At 32.6% G+C, this 25,097-nt stretch overlaps 1 protein-coding gene across 1 annotated transcript in view; it reads right to left on the minus strand.

Moving 5' to 3' along the window:
* The window catches only part of LOC129230397 (1-phosphatidylinositol 4,5-bisphosphate phosphodiesterase gamma-1-like), a 112,739-nt gene that overhangs the window by 54,973 nt on the left and 32,669 nt on the right, over nt 1-25,097 (minus strand). The window contains 4 exon segments of the mRNA XM_054864795.1: nt 14,311-14,396; nt 17,081-17,196; nt 21,655-21,756; nt 23,585-23,674. Coding sequence (XP_054720770.1) covers nt 14,311-14,396; nt 17,081-17,196; nt 21,655-21,756; nt 23,585-23,674 — 394 coding nt within the window.

A 25,097-nucleotide genomic window follows, 5' to 3' on the forward strand; every position in this document is an offset into this window, starting at 1 on the left:
TTATCAGTTCTTATAGCTTTCACTTTACTTCCTAAAAATCTTTCAGCCCTCCTGATATGCTGAATAAGGATACCAGTTACTTGCCTCTTTTCTCTGATCGGATACAGCGAAACTCGTTTGGAATAGTCATCAATGACTGACACGAAGTATTTCTCCCCATTTCTTCCTTTTACGGGATATGGTCCCCAAACATCAGAATAAATTAAATCAAGAGGTTTTTCAGATTTAACTTTATTAATGGGTTTGAAGGATACCCTCTTAAATTTTCCCAATTTACAATCTTCACAATTAAATTTCCCCCCTTTGAATTTCGGCAAACCCCGTACACTTTCTAAGTTGCTGGTTTTCTTTATACAATCAGCATTTACGTGGGCCAATCTTTTATGCCAAATTTCTAAGGATTCAACATTTGAAGATTCAACATTAACGATATTACGAGAAAAATGACTAGAGTTTAGTTTATCCTTCAAATTTACGTTATCATGACTAGACTTTTGAAAACATTTATCAACATTTTGGGGTTTTACATAATATGTACCATTATTTAAAAATGCTTTAAAAATAACACCTTTCTGGTCTGATACCGTCAAAATACCATTTTTAGCTTCAAATTTTGCCCCACCTTTATCAAATTTAGATCCCGAAATTAAATTTCGTCTCAATTTGGAGGAGTAAAGTACATCTTTTAAAACAATTTTTCTTTTACCAAATCTTAAATAAATATCCCCCTTTCCCTCAATCGGGAATGTTTTACCTTCAATGGCTACAGCCATTTCTTTGTTACTTAATTCTACAAAGTTCTGAAAAATGTCTCCGTCCTTTGAGAAGTGGTGGGTGGCGGCACAATCAAAGATATATGAACTGGATCTATCCATTAGACAGTTTGCCTCACTTAAAAAGAAATCTTCATACTCACAAAAATCAGCCGATGGAGAACGGTGGTGGTCATCACTTCGCCGTTGAGAACCGCGCCTTTTCCATCTCGAACGACCTCTCCTTGGACTTAAGGGACGACTCTTTGCTTCAGGACAATACCTCTTGATATGACCAGTCTTTCGACAACGGAAACACGTTACGCTTTTGTTGTAGTCCTTGTTCACTGCGAAAGTTGTCTTGGCTTGAATGTCAAAATCATCATTTCTCAAAGATAGACGATTTTCCTCAGCTACCAGGTCGGACACAATCTTTGAAAAAATGAAATCTTCATCACTTCTCCGCAGTATACTCTGGACAATTCCGTCGAAACAGGATGGGAGGTACCGGAGCAGTTGGAATGACAGAAATTCCTCCGAAAATGGGGTCTTGAACTCCTTCATACGATCGTAAATTCTCCTCAATCTGGCTGCGAATACGTTGATTTTCTCGTTTTCTTCCATTCTAGATGAGGTTAACTCCGAAAAGAGCTTCATCTTGATACGTCTGTTGTCTGGAAAGTAGTTTTCCCTCAATTGGTTCCACGCTTCGTGGGGATCTTCGGTATTCTCAATAATTTTCCTGAATTCATCTCCGACGTGTAGATATATCACGGCAACAGCAGATTGTCTCCTAGCTTCGAAATTTGCGACGTCTTTCGCGGTAACCCCTCTATCCGTGCTAATTTCGGGCTTGGTCTCTTTTCCAGTGACGATATTCCATAGATTCCGGTCGATGAGAACAAACTTCATATCACTGCACCAAGAAGAGTAGTTGTCGTCTTTCAATTTTTCTATCATTATGCTAGAGCACGCCATTCTCTAAAAATATAATTCCAAAAATCTTCGGCCCCTCCTTCACCAACAGTCTCAATTTCTCACAGAAGGCAAGGTTTTGAAAAAAAAAATCTTGCGCGTGAAATGTCAGTTATGGCAGGAATAGCCCATAACCATCTTGATACCATTGATGAATGATACCACCTGTTAACTGTAATACTTCTTGCAGAGTTAGTGAAAGAACTAACATTTCATCTACTTTCTGTGAATAACTGATGAAGAGACTTCTTTAAAAAATAACTAAAATTTATTAACACGTGAAAAAAGGTAAATATAATTGTATAAACATAACTGAAGCCAAAGGTAAAAAAGACTAATTAAATATGACTAGCAAGTTAGTTAAGCTCAACCTAATACGGCTCGCTAATCTATTACTACGATCAGCCAAGCACAGTCGGCAATCCGCCGAACAATACGAGCTCTACCCTAGCTACCTTTTACAGGACAGACATCACCGAACGAGTCTTAAAAAAAGAGAGAGCGAATCTCAGCTCCGATCGCTATTAAATAGTCTGTCCTCATCATTATTCACATCAATGCCCTTACGTCCACGCAACCAATGAGAATGCACCAAGTGGCAGAGACGCCTCCCTGCTAAGCCAATGGCGGGAGTCTGTTACGTCACCCTTCCGATCCGATCACTCACTTCCGATTCACTCGGATCGTTGGTCCGAACAGGCGTCGGTTGATTATCGTGAAGTTCAGTTACCTGGGCAAAAGTAAGTGTAGAGATATTTGTAGAAATTCTATTTCTAACAGGTTCAATCTCAAAAAGAAACCGTAACATCAAGGACGGTCAAGTGAGAACAATAAGCAATCGTGATTGCTCAAAAAAAAAGACAGATAAACTTGTTGAAAATGGCATCAAACATATTGCTACGATATGATTAGATAATCAAGATCATTTTAGTCAAAGTTCAAATAAAATTTTCAATAGTTATGAGTTGTGCATGAACAGATCTAAAAGACCCACTCCTTAAAACGAATGGCACAATATGGTCCCCTCAAGAATGAATGACCATTTCTTTGAACAGTTAAAGGTTAGGAATTTGGAACATAATACTGATGCGCTGATGAATCCTCATTAATTGGTAATTGGTCACTTAGTGAAATATTCATAATAGACAGGGAAATTTTTTTTCAAATACTATTTAATGACTTTTGAATCTTTAAATATTCTTTGCACAGGAAAACACAATGAATAAATTTATTAACACATGAATGTAATTTTCTGCAAAATAAGCATAACATGTAGAATGAAAGAAGTTTAAAATAAAGACAAAAAATATAAAATTTGAGCAAAACTTAATCAAATATTGAAATTAATCCTCACATCTGACATTCACGTAACACTATTATGACAAATTAAATCCAAGTACTTTTAAACTACCAAACTTTAAGGTACCAAGTATTTCAGGATTGTCAGGATATAAAAATTGCTGATTTCACAAACATTTCCTCCTACATAAAATGCTTCATTTTATTTTTGATTATTTAACTTATCATTATATTTTTAAACATTTCACAATCAAGCTTTAAGTTTTTTTACAAAAACTGATGGTTGAAGCAATGCTAAATTTGTAAAAATATGGTTTTTCAATGTTGCGGCATGCTTCATATGTCAATACTTTTTTCTATGCCCTATCTTTCAACTTTGTGTTTAAAGGTTACTTTATAAATTTTATGAAGATAAAAGTCTTGGATTAAGTAGTTACTAAACAAAAAACATAGCTACTAAGTTATAAGTGTCTGCTGAATACAGGCAACTAACTAAATATCTTAATTTTTCACACATGTCCAATTAACATGTAACTTTATCAACAATAGGAAAATTTGCTCACGGAAATTGAATGAAAGTTAGAAATATTGTTCCGAAAATATATATATTTAAAACGGTAATGGAGAAATTGCAGTATTTAATATCATCATGATCATTAATTGGCCCATCATCAAAAGCAGATTAATCGGTAAACGGTCAATTTGCTTATTGTCGCATCCCTAGTATAAATAGGTGAATAAAAGGTAAGTGATTTTTTTATGTCCCCAAAGAAAAAGTCATCTGTTTCATTTAATATTCATTGTTTCACTAGTTGCCGTTATGTTTGAGTTTGTAAAGATGAAGACCAGAAGTTTTTAAATTTTTTTCAGTTTTATAGGCACCAGTGGAAAATTGTCAGGGGAGCGACACTATTGGCAGAGTTATCTATGTTATTCTCTTAATTTTTTTCCCCTTTTCCTTATTTATCTGATATAGTTTCGCTTTTCTTTCTCTTCTAATTCAGAATTTTTATACGGGTCAATTTTACTTTCTTGGTAAAGTAATGTTTCAGCTTCACGCTTTTTCCCAATCTACTTCTCCCTGTCTTCTTCTTTTTAATGTCCGTCATGATATATGAGTTGGAATGAGCAAGTAGAACAAAAAACATAAAACTTTATTTATAATCGTAAGATAGATCCTGTCAAAAAACATCACACAATCTTTTTACTAGAACTTAAACGTAATCCATGATGTCTGCCCACAATAAAAATTTCATTGTAAAAAATTACATTTATGTAATGATAAAATAGAAAAACATTTACATACCAGGCTAAATACTGCAACGACTGGAGCAAGCACACTTTGTGACACTTATAACAAGAACTGATGCAATATTACTTGAATTTTGATCGAAACAGTTAGCTAGCTTTTAACTTTAGTCTGTATTATGTAGATTATTTGAGGTTAAGGAGATCTTACAGCAGTTTTAATGTTGAAATTCAGTCTTTCAATTTTGCCAGGTGTAGGTGACACTATTCTTCTGCGACGTAAAAAATCACTATTTTTTTGCAGATTAATAAACATTAGTGTTCACTCTGTGGTCGAAATTCGACCATATTCATAAATGAATATTTGAGAAAACTTGTATGAATTTAACAATTTGCAACATTTTTTTTCCTATTCCTACTCATGTTTACTCCATATCAGGAAATATACAGTTTTTATATGTACACACAATATCAAACAGTAACAATTTATTCCAATTTTGCTTTTCGTCTGTTAATCTCAAAATAAATGGATGAAAGGGGATATTTCGGTAATGGGTCGTTTCCAAAATTTTAAAAGTATTTTTTTCTGAAAGAGCATGGTTAAAAATATGGGTTTTAACCACTTTTTAAATAATTTGATAAATATTAATATTTTTTAACACTTATTTTAATCGGTGTGAAAATTGTTATTCATTTTTTACGCTTCTGCGCATGGCATCAAAAGCAATGAAATGCCATTCACTTATGCCATTAGCACACATCGCAAATTATCATAACTTGGAAACACGGTTGACATCAAAGCGTTAACATTTAGAGCGGCAATGGAGTAGCCGGCCAAAGTACATCACTTGTAACGTCATAAAGACCATGCCTTATTTTTAAAATTGGACACTTAACAAATTTAATAATAAAATAACTGTTGGAAAAATAAAAGTTTTTTCTGGCTCCAATTTATTTATTTATATTTTGCTCATTCAATCAATTTCAGTGACTAAAAGTAGTACTTTTGACTGAAGGAAACAACTCCATTGAAAAATTGGTGTGGTCGTCAAATTCTTGGCTAGAATAATTTTATTTTGGATACTATGTTGCTTTGTGCTAACCATATGCAAATAGGTATTTCCCTACTCGTTTACGTATGCAAAGGAAAAAATTTTCGTGCTGGCATTGGAAACAAAAAATTTCACGCCAATGGACAAAAATCGCCAATTATCCAATTTTCGAAATCTTCCCGTATGAAATGAAGCATCAAAACTCAGTTTATATGTAAAACTGCTGTGTGAACAGTATTACTTATAAAGTGTCTACTATTATTGAATAAGTTGCTTCTTCGTCATTAGAAATATTAATTTCCAAGAAACAAATGAACAAACTCTACTCGAGGAAACATATAACTGTTCATTCGAAAACACTGGACGCCGCAATAAAAATACAATTATTAAAAAAAGTTGTCTTTGTGATTTGTTTATGTTTAAGGGCGGGGCATAACTGATGTCATACTTTTCAACATTTTCGACACCCTTCCCCCTTTGTCACAAAGTTTCGTCCTTCACCATACCCCCTCTTCCCTTTGTCACATGTCAAGCTGTTTTTCATAAACATTCCTATTAAAGAAAGGCTTGTTGTCACGTTCTCCTCATTGTTTGTCAATCTTGTCATTTTTTTTTGCTCTCCCTCGTCACAAAATATTACTATTTCGTGAACCCCACCTTAAAGAGGGGCTTCATTCATGGGCAGCCCCTGTTTTGTGGTAACCGTATGCAAATATATATTCCAGAGCATTTTTTAACATAGGGACTACGCGACACCAATGTCGCGTAGTGAAAAAATTCTGTCGCCTAGAAGATGCAAAATCAAACCACTGGGCGACATAGGAAAATCCAAGATTGGTTCACTCATTTTTGTAAACGGTTTTCATATCTTTGTAAAACCTTAGGAAGCCCATCGTCTTCATTAAAACCGCCGACTCGTACTTGCCGAAAGAAAGCTTTTTTTCCTTGTGGAAAGGCCTTGCCCATAGACGGGCCACCCAGGGTCACCTCGCACACGGCGACAGATTAAACAACCGATTAGTACCCCCACCTCATTAGCGCTTCCCTTGATGATAGCCGATAAGCTTTTCGCGCCTGTGTACAGGAACGCTGACTTGGGAGAGCAAAAGTAGTTTAGTTTCAGGCCCTGGTTTGGTTTGCTTATCTTTTTCTCAACACCCATGGCTTTCTCCGATCAGTCTACTCCCCTGAGGGAAGCAGCCTGCATGGGAGAAAGCCATGCAACTTCCAAAGACCCTGATGCAACACCAGAGGGAACCACGGGAAAGTTTTATTCGTCAACAATGATGAGTAGCCATTATAAACCTTTTTCGAAATTGTCCAACTCTCATTTGTAGGAATGGTTTTGAGGGAAGGCCATATCAAGGCCCTGGGCCATATAGCGAAAGGAAAGTGACACCTTGGGATAATCAGGGAAGGGGCTGTCTTCAGCAGAGCCATTGTAGACAGCACCACATTTTTAGAAAGTGCCAGGGGCTCCAACAGGAGGCTTGTGAGTCTCTGAGGTTGCACAACGCATATTTATTATTGGTATCCATAGCAAACTTTTCCTTCCTCAAATTAGTGAAAACATCTTTCAAAAAATCGAATTACAGAAGAAAAAAATTCAACGCACTCCAAAAATGATACGTAAGTTGTATTGCATTTTTTTGAAATGTGTTTTATTTTTACAATTTTGTGCCTTATGCCTTATTTTGGTATCCCATCTAAATATTACGTTTAGACAAAAATAGCATCGAATAAATAACATATTGTCATTCTGCACACTCCTTGTGCTTCCAGTAGTCCTGTAGTTTGTCATAGGGTTATTGAGCAATCACGAATAACTTATTATCATCATTTCAACAAAACTGATGCTGCTCTGATTTTTCAGATTTCTGTGACGACAATTGTTTTTAATATTTATTTAGAGAGTGAAATTTTCTTCGTCATAGTTACAAATCTTCTGCGGTTTGATTTTATTCATATTTATTTCAGGCCTTAACTCAAGCAAACTTTATATTTAAAAAAAAAGTTTTTTTTTTGTGTGTAAAATGTTTTTTCATTAAAAAACGCCTATATAGATTAACTTAAACAGTGGAACGTCATCTAATCGTCTTTAATATTTACAGGTTACTAATACCCATCTTTAAGTTTGATAAGAAATTAAAATGCATTACGTTACACGCTGTAAATAATCATTATGCTTAGTGTACTGGTGGATATCGGCCATAAAAATATTAATCTTTATTACCGGAACCTAGTTACCATTTCTTTTTTTATGGATATGCCTCGTACTAGCTATTGTAAAAAATCACCAGTACCACCACGGGTGCCAATTTCTGGACCATTTCCATTCCATTTGAATAAACTAGAAACCCAAGGAGTAGGGTCCTATTGCAATTCGTGATTGCGAACTATATAATTTTTTCGCAATCACGAATTGCCACGAATTTGCTCGCTGTGTCCTGGAAACTCACAACTCTTAGGCAGGATTATGGATCACAACAAAATAAAATGCTTTGAATAAATTGAAATAAAAAAGAAAGAAAGAAACGAAGGATTTGAAATGGGGAACCTACCCACAGTGCCTGAAGTGCAGCGAAGCCTTGAAAAATTCGGGTTTTTAACGCAAATAATTCCCACCATAGAGAATTGAAAATATTGCATAGAGAGCAAAAAAAAAATCTGCATTTCCCAACGATAAAAACTGTTAATATGAGCGGGTATTTTTTCACCCCCATATTCGGGAATTTATGTAAGACGCTTTTTGGAGACTTCATTTCATACTATCTAAGGTGATTAGAAAAAAAATTTTTTGATTAATTACCTTTTATTAATGCCTTAAAATTTTGAATAGCTAATTAATTTGAAGCTATTTATCATGCATTAATAACTGTAGTTTTAATTGAAATAGTACTAATTAATGTAATTAACAGCTAAAGCTTCTTGTTCAGTAATCCCCCATTTTTAAAGTTCATTCCGTCTCGGACCCCCGCCCCCTTAACAAAATTCTAGCTACTTGCTTACGGCCCTGATTATATGTTTTAGAAATATTAACAAAACTGCAGGGTTGAATTTAGCTCCATGCCACCCCAAGACAGATTTGAAATTTGAGCCCCCTCCTCCCTAAAAGAAGAAAAAATTCTTTCACTCAAAAACACGAAAAAAAGGGTTCTATAAATTTAAACTGTCAAGCTTATTAAGAAATGGTGACGTTTCACATTCCGGGGAGCCCCGATAAGATGTCACAGTGATATCCCAAAAAATTCCATGTTCCTCAAATTTTGCTGACAATTCGGCAAATTTGGAGATAATATTGCAACATAGAAATCGGTAAAATTAAAGTTTTCCTAAACCCAAAAATTTTAGTTCGACGCGCTTCTGTTTATATTATTTAATTTTGTACATCGTTCATGGCTCAAGTACTGCTCTTGGGCAGGTTATTAAACAATTCGTATAAGACCAATTTCAATTATATTTACAATATGTATATTTATTTCAATTAACAATTAATAGAGCAAGGTTATTGTTTTTTCATGGTAATACAGTTTCATAAAACATGTTTTCTTTCATTCTTTGAAGTTTTAAAACATTCCTTAAAATTACAACGCAAATGAAATTCTGAAAAATGATATAGACATGAGTTAAACTTATAAGGGAAAAAATAATGATAGAAAGTGGGGAAGTAAACAGAAAGCGAGATTTGTCTCGAACGCTAAGCATGTTAATATGTTTCACATAAGACAGAATATTTATTTTCGGGATTAATTAACAAACTTCTTTGTTGTTTCATTATTTGTCATCGTTTGCTTAAAAAGACTTTTCGATTTTAGAGAGAAAAAAAAAGAACATGGGAAAAAAACGATGACTTTCCGAATTAATTGTTTTTTAAAAAAGTTACGTATTAGTGCTCTTGTGATCGCAACTGTGTTTTGTTGTCAAAACTCTACCTTAGATATTTAACATCGATATAGCTGAATCTTTGATGAGCACTAAACTTTGATGTCTTGTGTGTTAACCATTTTATCAGTTATCTTTTTTTGTAACAGCATCTTTACAATGATTTTTTTTTTCATCTACAAATCAACGATTTGAATAATTTCCTCTGTTATTACGTGCACTCACTTAGTATTTCATTAGTAATTGTTACTGGATTACATTGCAAAGAGTCCAAAGTTTCCGCTTTTGAAAACTGTCCACTTAAAAAAAATATATCACGTTTAAAAATTTAAAAAAAATAATTTTCATTAGGTGTGTGAAAGTAATTATTATTAAATTTCAAGAAAATTGGTCTCTGTGGAAAATAAAAGAATGCAAATATTTTACTTTCAAGAATAAAAAATTAATTTTAAAAATGTGTGGTTAAAGCAAAATTTGCCGCCCCTGAAAATTTTGCCGCCATAGGCAGCTGCCAACTCTGCCTATTGGGAAATTGGGCCCTGCAAAACTGGCTTTATGCTGTGAGTGCTATGTAATTATTCTTCATTCCCTTTTTAATATGGGACCCTCCAAACCACTCTTCTTGTTACTATTGCCAAAGATCGTCTAAAAACTGCGTTTTAAAAAGAACTTGTAAAAGTTTCCAGTTAGGTTCCCCTCCTCTCATTTTCGCCAATATCGTTCAAGATCAGTCTAAATTTTGTTTTAGCCGCTTGAGTTTCAAAATGTTTCTGGGGGGGGGGGCCTCCTCGCTCTCTAACATCATTGAAAGTCTTCAAGATCTACGTTTTTGGAGCTCAATTTCAAAAAATTGATGGTCCTCTAAAATTTGCTCGCCCACCGGTGGGGAGGGTCATGGCGCAGATTGCGCCATAGAAGTTTTTAGGGGGTGTTTGTGTTTTGACGGGTATTTTTTTCAATGGGGGGGGGCTCTTGCTTTTGTGGGGATCTTCACGATATTTAAGGGGGTGCACCCTTGATCAGGGGGGGAGCACTCCTGTGGATTGCCTACATTTGCAATTTGTTAAAAATTTGGGAGTAGACCTCAGAACCTCTTCAACCTCTAACCTTACCAAAGATAGTCTAGAATGCGTTTTTAAGTCTATATATTAGAAAAGTTTCCTTGGGATGGGCTTTTTCATCTCTCCTATCATTAACAACACCAAAAATCGTCTAAAACAGCCTTCTTAGAGCTACAATTTTACAATATCAAACAATTTCCTGGGGAGCGCTCCAAACTTCTTTTGCCCTACCATTATAAAAGATAATTAGAATGTATCTTTAAAATTGCAAATTAAAAAAAAATCTTGGTGCGGGTCTTTGAATCTCTCCTCCACGTAACATCACGAAAAGATCGTATTAAACTGCGTTTTTAGCACTACAATTGCAAAAAAAAAAACAGAAAAATCGGCCAGAGATACTCGAACCTCCCTCTTCTGAACACTATTCGACATATTGTTTGCGTTTTTAAGGTTTCAATTTCGAAAAATGGGCAGGGGGGGGTCGCACCCGAGCGCTTAATACTACGAAAGACAGTTAAATGCATTTCAAAGATTCCAAATCAGAAATCTTAGACAGGCCCTCAAATCTCTCCTTCCTCTAACATCATCAAAACGAGCGTCTAAAACTGCATTCTTAGAGCTACAATTTCGAAAAATATACAAGTGAGCGCTATCAAACATCTTCTCTCCTAACATTACCAAAGATCGTCTAAAATGCGTTTTTAAGACTACGAATTCGAAAATTTTCCGGGGGAGAAACCCCCGAACCCCCTTTACTTTGGACTTGATATTATACTTACGTTAGGTTCATATCGGCTTCCTCTTAAATCAGAAGTCCCAGGGAGTCACGTCAAAACAAAAAGTACTTACAGAAATACTACTTTGAGGCGACGATATATGCACATGTTTTACTGCGTTTATGATAAAACTTGTGTCGCCTAGTAAAAATTCCTTAAAAAATGCTCTGATATATTCCCCTACTCTTTGTTCACGAATGCAAAGAAAAAATATTTCTCTCGCTGCAATTGGTGCCAAGTATTTGACGCCAATAGATGAAGAGCACCAATTTCCCAATTGTCGAAATCTTTCCGAATAAAATGATGATGCAAAATTCAGATTATACGTAAAACTTCTACATTAACACTATTTCTTTTTAAAAGTTTAATATTATTGAGTAAGTTACATTTGACCTCTGCAATTAGAAATATAAAATTTCAAACAGTCAAATGAACGAATCCTACTTGCTACATTAAATATCGTCCATTAAAAAACACTGGAAGTCGTAATAATAGTGCAATTTTATTTAAAAAAGAAATCATCTTTGTGATTTGTTTACTGTTTAGGGGATGACTGGCTAATGCACTTTTCAAAATTTTTGATCCCTCTCCCCTTTGTCACAAAGTATCACACTTCACCATACCCCCTCTTCCCTTTGCCATATGTCACTGTTTTTCATAAACGTTCATATCAAAAATGACTTGATGTCACTTTCTCCATATTGTATGTCCCTCTTGTCATTTATTTCCTCCCCTTGTCACAAACGGTTACAATTTAATGAACGCTACCTTAAAGAGGGACATTCGTATAGTCAGCTCTTGCAAATAGACATTTCTCTCCTCTTTTTTTACGAATGCAAAAGAAAAATATTTCTTGTGCTGGCATTGGTGCCAAAAATTTTATACCAATAGATAAAGTTCGCCAATTTTACAATTATGGAAGTCTTCCTGTATGAAATGATCTCGCAAAACTCCTTTAATACGTAAAACACTTCTATACCAACTATATTCTTTGTGAAAGTTGGCATGACGTTTGCCGTTAGAAATACAAAATTTCTAACAAGCAAATGAACGAACTCTAATCGCTGCAAAATATGATTGTCCATGCGAAAGTACTGGACGCCCTAATAATACGCCAATTTTATCGGAAGTTTCACCTTGACATACATCTGTTTGTGGTGATAGCAAATGCGGGTATTATTGGGAGGGGTTTTTTTTTTTATGAAGGTGATTTTATCGAAACTGAAAGTCCTTCCTCACTCCGGAAAATGATTTACTTTAACATTAAAATCGCGAAAACATATTCAAAATGAAAATATTTTAACTGGCCATAGTTACTCAAAAAGCCTTAATAATGAAAACAAATGCAATAATTTAATTTCTTTACGCTCAAGCGAGGAATGGCAACACATAATATTATCCAGCAATTTCTTCACGCTAACTAAGTTGCGTGAAAAATCAAATAAAATTGAATTTTTGCTAACTTATAATTGCTTCTAGCTTCTTTTCCAGTCATCGTAGCGAATTTCAGTTTGTGAGCCGTAAAACGGGGGGTAAACGTTTTTAGAAGTATTTTTCATGCTCTTTCCAACCATACCAAACTTGAAGCACTAAAATGCATTTTTTGTGTAGAAAAAGCGATTTAAAGAATGAATTAAAACTTAATGTTTCACACTTCCAACAATGTGTTTAAACAATGGAAAAGAGATAAAATTAAAATTTTTGACTTTTGCTAACTAAAAAACGTTTATAACTTTTTTCTAGTGGATTTAGGTTATTGGACCTTGGGCGCCCTGACAATTTTTTAGTTAGGAGTGTTTTTTAAAGACCTTTCCAACCATGTCAAATTCAAAAAAATTGGACCATCCGTTTGCGTAGAAAGAGCCATTTAGCATAAAAATGCGTTTTTTATCAATATCTCAGTTAATTAGCGTTCCATCTCAAAAAATTTTATTGATGACACTAAAACTCGGCAAAAGCTACCGAACAAAAAAAGAATGAAGGAAAATGGTTCACAAACAGAGGAGAAATCGGTGCCGAATTAAAACAGCTTGCCTATTAATATATAAAGATTTTTTAATGTGTTTTGATGTTTATTCAGGAGTATGAATATAGTAAAATACATTATGTCAGGTTATTTAAAAAAGAGAGCTGATATTGTTTTTACAAAAAGTCGAAAAAGGGAAGCCAGGGGAGTATACATTTTTAAATAATTTCAGCTTATTAATGCAGAAATGAAACAGTTTTCGAGAATTGACTGTGTGAGCCAAATAAAAGACAATATTCTTTATAAATTAAGCATGTGATAACAATAGTATAATTTATTTTACCTAAAAAAAATCTATGCCCTGTTGAAATTCAAATAGCGTATATTCACCCATATGACAGTACACTGAACACTAAACTATTAGTATTCTTCTCAAATTTTGTTCACTTTAATGGTAAACGGTTTAGAATGAGAACCAAGTCAATTCTCAGTTTGGTCCGTGCAGTCCCCTCTCCCTATGAAACTAATAAAAACTTATAAATACTTCTCGGATCCTTAGCTTGCCCTATAGTTTCTGACTAGGCTGACATGGCTTCTGATTGGTCATGGTTTAGAACATTGCACTCGACAAATACTTGTTTCAGGTTATTTATTGAATCATTTTTACTTCTATTATTCTTTAAGTACACCAGTCTACACAAGTAAACATACTGTTAGTTTTTTTTTGTTTCTCTTTTCTATTTAATACTAAAACCAATCAGCAAATCACTCTTCAGTTTTTTGCTGCCATCTCGTTTATACCAGCAAGTTAATGAATTAAGTTTTATTTTTATAGTATATTATCAGGGTTTTCAGACTATCTATAAATAATTTAATTAATTTATAATTTTACATATTTATACCTGATAATTGTTTAATGAACTTTTTCAAAATTTAAATAAATTTTTCAAAAGAACAAGTTTAATGCATGGGTAAAAAAAAGAACAATCCTCTGATGAACAGATCATTAAAAGGAGCAACATTGCCCATGTCTAGTTTTTAAATAATGTAGCTAAAAACCAGTACAGATAATTTAACACTGCAACATAACTGCCTAAAAGAGAGCATGACCCCAAAGAACTATAAGCCAGATTGATAGACAGAATTACTATAGCCATAATAAAGGAGAGAGCAATCAGGATAGGTATTATAAAGCTAGATGCATTAAACAGAAATTCATCCTCACAATGTTAAAAAGAGGACCAATTAAATAAAATAGAACTTTGTCATTTATGATGGGAACAAAAAAATAATTCTTACATTCAATGCACCGACAACCCATCCGAAGACACCTGGCATAAGCTTCTGTAGAGGATTCAGATTTAACTTGATCACCCGTTAAGTATCTAAAAATAAAATAATAAGTGATTTTCAGTAAACATACTTTTACATAAACCAACTTCTACCAATACAAATTCAACATTATGGGCAGCCAAAAACTTCCAATATTTATGGATTAAATAAGTATGGTAAAAAGTGAACATCATATGGCAATCTAGCTACTATTCTGTAACTTATATTTTTGAAGGATTTAAAACATGCAACACTTATTTCATACATTGCTTCAACAAAAGTTAAACCATTACAGATTAGAATAACATGAGTCAATATTTTTGAAAGTGCTGCATAATCAAAATAAAACAAAAGAAAAAATAGAGAAAAAGAAAAGTAAAGTAAGTTTTTTTTTTCTTTTTTTAATACAAAGGAACTCCAAATAAAAAAGAAGCAAATGAATACTTGTGGTCCCTCCCCCCTCATTATTGTCAAACAGATTGTATTTCATAACAAGAAACATGCATGTATACTTGTACATGCAGAATGCAATATTTTGAGTTCTATGTATTCCAATGTTCATAACAAAACAAAATTTGTTATTTTATGTTCTCAGATTTCAAATGAGGCACTGAGAAACAAAGGGATGTAAGTGGAGATTTTCAATTTTTGAGTAAAACACATTTAAAGATAACATCCTAGGTAGGCTTTCATTGAAATTTTTCTAAATCATGGTGTATAGCAGCAACTACCAGGGTTACTAGTACCATCTCTTGCCTCAAGGACAGAGTCAGTACCATGTGTACTGGTAATCTCCAAATTTTCAATTTTGCTACTTACATCCCTTTGCTTCTCACTGCCTCAAATGTCAAACACGTATAAACTTGAAAATATATCAATTGTCAGATTATTCACAATTACATATGCTACTCTTCAGAGCAGAAGAGCTAAAAAAATTTAAAACCATTGAAAACAAATATAGTAGCAATAATAATTTAGTACAAGTGTAGTATGCATAAAAAAACATAATTTATATTTCAAATGCTTTAGATGTGTAGATAATATTTCCACAAAGGAAAAAACGATTTTCCATTCAAAGAAGTTTCGGAAAATCGAGTATATACAATGCTCAAAGGTTTCTTTCAAAATCATCAGGATTATCAGTGGTTTAAATTAAATTACATACTATATAGAAGTTTCGAACTAAGTCATTAAAAACAATTTTTCATGAATAATTTCAAAGATAGGAAAAAAAATAACGAACTTTAATAATTGAATTTGCTATCTTTTCATAATTAATTTCCAAATATATATATATCTATTATATATATATATATATATATATATATATATATATATATATATATATATATATATATATATAAAAAGTGGTAAAAAAAGAATAGCAGTATTTTTTTTTGATTAAAAAAACATTTATGTGATTATTTCAGATTGATGCTTTTATTTAGATCAGAGCTGCTTCTCCCCATTTAAAGATTTAAAGATATGCAATCTACACTCCTATTGATTAAACCCCGAAATTAATTAAATTTTCTCTTAGGACAGATTTTTACATTAATTTTATTTTTATTCATTCATGAGCTTATTTATTTTTTACGGATTATTTCTGATTTGTTGGCTCCTCTATCCAGCACTTGAAGTTAACAGCTCTTAATTGTATTTCATAACCATAAATTTTGCTTTGATAACCACAATTTTAAACCTAGTCGTCAGATGTCTCACAATTTGCCCTCCACTCTCTCTCTCTCTCTCTCTAATAGGCAACTCTCAATTTCCAAAGTTTTGTTTTTAAAATATCTATGTTATTAACACAGAAAAACTCTTCCTTGAATTATCATGGTGCCACTACACTTTCTACCTACTGACATCAGCAGCACATGCCTTTTTTTCCTCCTTCCTCCTCTTTCCTCTTAATTTTTTCTCCCCTTTGTTTCCCCCTCTGTATGGTTGGCAACCAGTGGCGTAGCTAGACCCGACTTTCGGGGGGGGGGGGGTTACTTCTTTTATATATATATATATATATATATATATATATATATATATATATATATATATATATATATATATATATATATATATATATACATATATAATATATATATATATAATATATATATATATATATATATATATATAATATATATATATATATATATATATATATACAATATATAATATATATATATATATATATATATACATATATAATATATATATATATATATATATATATACATATATAATATATATATATATATATATATATACATATATAATATATATATATATATATATATATATACATATATAATATATATAATATATATATATATATATATATATATATATATATATATATATATATATATATATATATATATATATGTATGTATGCATGTATAATCGCTTGGAATTTTTTCCCTTTTCTTCCTTTTTTTTTCTCTTCTCTACTCTCTTCGTTTTCTTTTTTTGAGACTAACTTTTCGGGGGGGGGTTTGTCCCAAAACCCCCCCCCTTAGCTACGCCCCTGTTGGCAACCATCCCTTCCTCTTTCAGAATCCGCTTGCTCCTCCTTGGTTGGAATAGTAGTATTTCATATACTTCAGTTTTGTATAATACTCATCGGTAATATATGCTTTTAATTCATAAATAATAACCGTAAAATACTAGATTCGTTAAATGAAAAATACAAAGAGATCAAATAATAAAGTTATATATTAAAACGACTGTAGCTTACGTATTATGTGATGAGGCAATCCAATAGTTTACAAGAGGCTGATTCATATCTTGATTAATTACAGAATGGCTGGAATCAAAAGCATCATTTTGCTTTGAAAACAAAAAATCTAGGAACTAGAAAAACATTTCATATCATGAATAAGACATAAAAAAACAAAGAAAACATAGCACATTTATCTCATCATGCAATATTTTTCAAGTAGAAATTCCACGATAAATTATATTTCAGTCACACCTTGTTACAAAGTCAACCTACAGGTGGGGACAACCTAACCTGGCAGTGTCATAATGGTGTGATTAGGACCAGTGTAGCCTTTATAATGTTGCCAGAATAGGTTCACCTCAACTGTACACACTGGATGGTCATATAGTATGCAAACACTGTCAGTTGTTTTTAGTAGTGCTTAAATTATTTTTGTCATGGACTGGCAGGTTCTTCTTTTCTATAATTAGGAATAATTGATCTAGTACTTTGACAAGAGATTGGAACTGAAAAAGGGCAAATTTGATACAAAGAAGCTCTTTTCTCTCCCCCAAAACCAACATATATATATCCCTTTTGAATACTTTTCCTTCTTTTCAACATTTCTTAATCCATAAACACCCGAGCTAACTCAATACTGGCATTTTGATGTCATGAAACATCAGTGAGCTATTTATCTTGCACAGTTATTATTTTTTCAAACACATTTCTTTCTAAGCTAGTCTGTTCAATAAGAATATTAGAGAAACATAAACTCAACAATTGTTGCTACCAACAGAACTTGAAAAGCTAGTGGATCAGCAGGTATGTATACAAGCCCTAGATCAACTCGGGAGCCCCTTTACATTTACCTAAAGGTGTGCACTCTTTCCCCCCATGGGCTGATCTAGTTTTTTTTTTCTGTTTTCTAATAAGTCAAGAGCAATAGTATTATCATTTTCTCAACTTGTTGGGCATGTATTTCATTAAATTTTAAACTATTAAAACAAAGAATTTACTTAATACATAAAACTTGTATTTATGTTTTAACTTGTTTAAATATTACTTGCAATAAAACAGTGTTAAGAATAAGAGTTTGCATTTAAGCACCACAATGATAAGTTTTCTAGACATCAGAATAAAAGATTTATATGCCATTTTCATTTTTTTTTATACATAACCAGTAGTTATTAAAAATAATCCATTAAACATATTCTTTGAATTGAATGTTGTGGTAGGCTGTGTGACAGTACCTTACTAAATATATCATAGTATAATAGTATAACACCTTCGTAAATTTTAGAGACATACCGAGTACTAGGTAACTACTCGGTACTCAGCCAAATTTTGAGCAGGGTACTCGGCACTCGGCCAAATTTTGAGCAGGTACTTGGCCAAATACCGGAGTAGTTGTAAAAAATCGAATATAGTTCGAAGCAGATTTTACTATTAATAAAAAAAATGCAAGCATATAATATACTGCAAGTATTTATACAATTCAAATTTACAAGTCAAATTCAACTTTTGAGACTAATGAAGTTTATTATGCTTTAATGGAGTAAATCTTATATTTTAATATCCCAAAGTTAATGAAAACTTATTTATTAAAAATGAGGCAAAAAAGGTAAGTACAGAAAATATAAAATTTTTATATTATTAAACGGATTTTTGCCACTAACAAAATTATTTATAAGCTTAAAAATACCTTTTCTTTAAAAATAAAACAACGCTAAAAGCACAAATACACAGGAGCACTGCAGACATGTGTTTTGCATTACAAGGACTGCTTTTTTTTAATGCACAAAATGTGAATTTATGGATTTAAAGGCATGTGACAAAAGTCAGATTTTTTTACACTCATTAGCTCACATTTTATGCACTGAAAAAGATGTTCCTTGTAATGCAGAAACACATGTCTGCAGTACTCTTGCACATTTGTGCTTTTAAACGTTGTTTCATTTGTTTTTAAAAATTATTTACGTTTGGCAGACTAGAAGTATAGATAGATATAATTTGTTTTTATTCAAACTTGATTAATCCTACCTTTTATGTATTTGTTTATCTTTGATTTAAAAAATAACTTATTTGTAAAATTATTGACAGAAATAAAATCTTTTTAAATAATGCATAGTTAAATTTCAGCTGGAATTTTGTTTTAAAATCGGTTATTTGGACATGGAGGTCTATACTACTATTCCAAGGAGTTCAAAATTCGTCACGTGCGTTTCGGTGGTTCTTTTAAAAACATAATTGGACTCGGTAAATCGGTACTCGGCCAAAGTGCTACTCGGTACGTCTCTAGTAAATTTACTTCATCTAGCACTCTTAGCTTCAATGACATCTGCCTCCAGCTTGGTTATTCACTAATCCAGACTGATAAGTACTAATAAGAACAAAACTGCAGTCTCTGGATGTAATAACCTAGCTGTCTGGCATATTGCATGTAGTTATAAAACTTTAGCCTTGGCTTAGGCGCGGTAACTTATTGCTAAGCACCACTTCATTCATCTGAGCTAACTGAAGCCAAAAGGCAATTTGGAAACTGAAAATCCATGTTGTAATGTGTGTAGTAAGCAAAAGAAATCCTTAAATAAGCAGACTTACCTTTTAGCACCATATAAAACATGTTTTGTAACAAAATTACAAGATATTAAAATTGTTTGAATAACTTTTCATATCTTTCTTCACAACTGAATTAGTTCAGTCTGCTGTTTCAAAAGTAACGTTTTGAATGAAACATGGTCGAACGACCGCTTTATCAATGCTCGTTCAGCTGGAGTAATGTTAAATTGACGCTCTAAGTACACCTTCATGTTTGTTAGATTTGCAAAGTTTATTATACAAGCTATGTAGGAGTTGTACTTTTACTCATAAGTAAAATGCATTGTGCGGTATATTTACAGTGATATTCTTGTTATCATAAATTTTCATTGTTATTTATGCAAATATATATATACCGGGTGTATCAGTACAATGTTTACAGACTTTCAGGGCAGGTAGAGTACACCTAGACGATGGAAAATCACATAGCAATGCAGTGGTCGGAAACGCATTCTTGATGCGATAGTGACGGCACAAAACACAAGAAAGACAGGACAAATAAGAGGAGAAAACATGTTTATTATTATTAATACAGCAAAAATGCTGGTAAGTTTGTGTCTGGTGTACATGATAGATGTCATTACATAAAACGAAGCGTCAGATGACGGTGCATACGCACATGCAGTTTTTGTGGCTGCGCTCTCTTTGATGCTTGATCTTCAACACGTTGGAGAAGTAAGGCATGCATTAGGGCCCGGTGTCGTAATTTCGAACACCTACTTTGATGACAATCGTTGGCTCCTTAATGTTCTTTTTTCTTAGTTTTTTGATGAACTAAGGACAATAAACATGTTTTCTCTCTTATTCATGCCTTGTCTTTTTGATGATTTGTGTCGTCACTACCGCACCAGGAAAGCGTTTCCGACCATGCATTGCTGTGTGGTTTCTCATTGTCAAGGTGTTATCTATCTGCCCTGAAAGTCTGTAAACGCTGTAAAGATACACCCTGTATACATTTTTGAAACCTATAAAATTTATCCAGATCATCCGGATCTACAGTATTTCAAAAATTATGTAGCCCATACTGAAACATTTCAGACAAAAATAAAAAACGACTTTTTCAAGAACTGCACATACTTTGACAAATTCATTCAGCGTGCAGCATCAAACCACCATAACTTCATTGCTTTATCAGGATTAAAATCAATCTGTCAATAGCAAATTCTGTCCATGATAAGTCAGGAATGAAAATTTGGGAATCTGTTCAAAATTTTTGAAGAAATTTGGTACCAAAGTTTGAAAATTTGGGAAAATAAATTAAATTTCAGGTCATGTGATTAAAAACCACTAGTTGCAAAGCTGGTACCTAAGAGTTGAAATAATAAATGATTTTCTTCAATCACCTTTTTGATTAAATTACTGTTGTAGTCCTTGTGGAAGATAACCTTATAACAAGATTTGACTAAATGTAAAGTACACAAGTTATATTATTCAAGCACAATATTAGTACTATGTTTCCTATGGAACTTTTATAAAATATAAAAATACAAAAAATAGATCTGGGGAAAATGAAGGAATTGCTTTTGCATATAAATAAATAAAATTTTTAATTCGGGGTCGAAAATGTATGAACAATTTCACAGTGAAAAATCAAGAGCAAAAAATAATTTCTAAAAGTTTTTCCGTCACTAAATAAAATTAATGTTTATTACATAATTCCGTCTTATTTTCAAGATAGTTTTTGCATTAAGTTACTTTATTTTAATGCTAATTCTACAAAACTGTCACAGTAAATCATATTTTTTTTTCTTTCTATTTACTGTGTATGGTACAATGAAAAGAAGTTAAAAGTGATTAAAACTATGTTTCTTTACTTAACAAGACATATGGAGTACAAGTTATTTAACATTTGAAACAAAAGTATTGATTTTCCTGTAGTTTATGGCATTATGAACTACCTATTAAGCTTTTAAATAAAGCCTCGATATTAGCAGGTTTCGATCTTTTAGTAAACAAGCCCTTAATAATCAAAATAACAAATAAAAAGCAAAATATAAAGAAACACAAACCTCAGGCACAGTGAAGAAAGGCTCTTGTGCATCTCGACTAGGATCTTGAAGGTAGTCACGCATGAACTTACTAATTTTAACTTCATCATATGCATTTGGATCCTTAAACAAATTTGAAATATAAGTTTTTGACCATCTACATTAAATTCAACCACATCATTAAAAAAAAGTTACAGAAAAATCGTTCAATCACCATACAAGTCTTGATTGGGATGATGTAAAACACTCCATAAAACAAATATTTAAAATATTACATACAGTTGAACTTGCTTATAACCCCAGCAGCAGAAACCAAAAAAAATCGAAAAATAGTCTGTGGGTTAATCCAACAATAGATTAATCATAAATTCTGAATTGGTTCTGAGAAATACTTAAAATTAAGCATCAAACTTAAAAACCCAACTACAGGTTACCTGTGGATTGTATCCCAGAAAATACGGTACAAGAATATTGTGTTTTTTCTCTCCCAAATAAATAGTCTGCAGACGATTTCAAAAATCTGCGATGCATCTTGTGGTGTTTCTGCTACTGGGGCCGATTTAAAAAGAACCTGGATTTAGCAAGGAAATCAGAAATGCTTGGCTGGTACAATGTTAAGTCTATGGGAGCATCACTCACTTTTAATGAGGAAATACCACTTAAAGAGAGCAATATTTTAGTGATTCATAAAAATTCCCATTGGCCTCCAGATCAGCTTATTTTTTCTTGGAAAAATTCCTTTTAATATTATCCAGTCAACTGAATGTTAGCGAGGAGTAATAATTCCAGAGTAAATGATGACAGCCCTGTCTTTTTTTATTTTAGAAGTAGAAAAGCAAATGAAAATTAAATATTTGTTGAAGCTAATGTTATCACTTCCAGATAAACTTCCGAGGTTATTGTAGCTCAAATTCAAGCTAACGCATATGGAAAACAAAAAAAACAATGAAAGTGACAACGATAACAACCAATGTGAACAATTTGAAAATGAACAATCCTCAACATACTCGATGGCTTTTGAAGTGTAGAGAAAAACTTTAAACTGTTTTTGAAACTAGGGGTGCAAATGACTGTTTTTTGGATGACTATGAGTATTTCTCAAAAACAATAACACAAGAAAGAGACAATAAGAGTTCAAAGCAAATTAACTAACTTCTTTGATACGTAAATTAAAAAAAAAAAAGCATGTAGGAATTTTACGATTTTTTTTCTCCACGAACTCATCTTTACGAGTGCTTGGTTACAACAAGCAAATATTGCTCTTTCTTTGCTCTCACTATAAGCAAGTCTTACAGCATTTTCAAGAGATTTACTCTAGAATATTTCATTCTAATACAAACATTAAAGTAAAAACATAAATCTCATCAAGAAATTTCAAGATTTTTTTTAGCAATTTGATGTCATTTTTCATATTTTTAAAAAATTTTATAGGACTATTAGCAATAAGTTAGCTCTATATCATCCCCCCCCCCATTAAGATTTTAAAAGTACTCATGGCTACAGACCCATGCTAGATACTCGCAATATGAATTCATTTTGGTTTGGAATGAGGAAATTTATGTACAGTGAAGAATCGCATTATTCCTGCCAATTGTATTAAGTTTAAAAATTTACAACACCAATAAATTCACACAAAATATTTACAAACCAACTAAATATTCAAGGCAAATACAAATTTCAATAAGTTTAAGCCAAATTCAAATATTTTGCTACTTTTCATCCATTTAATGTGTTGTATATTATAAAACTAAAAATCAAAACATATTCTTTTATGAAGAATAACCTCACACTTTCAATGGTTTAAGAAATTCATACAAAAAAAAAAAAAAAAATATGTATTTAACATTTTTTACAAAATGTGTAAGAGGATCTAGTAAAATTATCTTCCAATATAGTCTATGTAGGCCAGAAAGCTGAAAATGTGTCAGCATTCACAAAAGTTTAAAAATACCTTTTGCTGTTCATGCAAGAAGTTCTGAAATTCTTGAAGAGTAACTCGAAGCCCATCCTTTGTATACTGGCCAAATAAGCTGCTGAATAGCTAAAAGCAATAAATATATTAAGTATCTCAAATATCATAATCACGAAAGCCATTAAATAAATGCATAAATTGAACAAGACAAATGAAAATATTTATACAAAGTGAGCCTCAAATTTTAAAAACAAAAGCATTTAGAACAATGGATTTGCATTACATGGAGATGATTTTGATAGTTAATTTTCATGCATGATTGTCATTTTTCTAGTAATTAGCTTCTATCTGGTAGCCATGGCAAGCTAGATATTTTGAATAAAATTTTCAATAATTTATTTTCCTTTCCGCAATATGATTTGATAGAAGTAGAATACTTCTCGGTTTAAATATATTTTTCAATTTCAAATTTAGGTGAATGATTTTGCATACAGTACTAGAAGGCATTCCTAGTTTGGATACAAAAGATCGTTGAAGCATGGTTTTCTTTAGAATCAGACACCTCACTTGCTTAATAGTTACCCTGCATTCATTTCATCTTAGAATGAAGCAAGGCCGTAGCCAGAGGAAGGGGGGCAGGGGGTTAGAATCTCCCCCTCATTTAGTCTTGCATGCTATAAAAAAGCTGTCAAAAATTTCTTTTTCGCACTTCAACTGGGATAAATTCAAAATGCTCCCCCCCCCCCTTAATATCACCAAAGATCATCTAAACTTTCATTTTTAGGGCTTCAATTTCAAACAAATTCCGCTGAAATACCCTTGAAAATTACCGATGAAGGGTCTCCAAACCTCTTCTCCCACTAACATTACTGAAGATGTTCTAAAACCTGGGTTTTAAAACTAACTTCAAAACATTTTGGAGAAAGGTCTCTCTGCCCTCTACCCCCCCCCCCCATCTCCCCAAAATCATTAGATTGTCTTTAATTTAGTTTTCATGACTTTAATTTCAAAAATTTTCTCAGGGAGAGCTTCCGAAAACTCCTCTTCCAAACATCATTGAAAGTCAATCAAAATTACGTTTTTGAAGCTTCAATTGGGAAAGATTTACCGGTCCCTGTAACGTTACCAAAGATGGTCTTACTATGTATTGTGAAGATTTCAGTTTCAAAAAAAATCCTGGGGATTTACAAGGAATCTTTCTTTTCCCCAACATTACCAAAGATCGTTTAAACTGCATTTTTGCAACTATAATTTCAAGAATTTTCGGGGGAGTGCCCTCAAACCCTCCTTCCTGTAGCATAATAGGTGAAAATCAACAACTGCATTTTAAAAGAAACAATTTCAAAAAAGAACCAGGGGAGCGCCCCTGAAAATCCCTTCACAAAACTAAAAGTTGTCTAAAAAAGTTTTATTGTCAAAAATTTGAGAGCCCCCGAACCTTTTCTCTTTTCCCCCAGCGTCATCAATTGTAAACTTTATAACTTCAAAAATTTCTGAGTCAGAGTAACCACCTCCTCACCTAACATGTCAACATGTATTTCAAAACTGCATT

Source organism: Uloborus diversus, chromosome 9 (genome assembly GCF_026930045.1).
Source record: "Uloborus diversus isolate 005 chromosome 9, Udiv.v.3.1, whole genome shotgun sequence".
Classification (NCBI taxonomy): Eukaryota; Metazoa; Arthropoda; class Arachnida; order Araneae; family Uloboridae; genus Uloborus; species Uloborus diversus.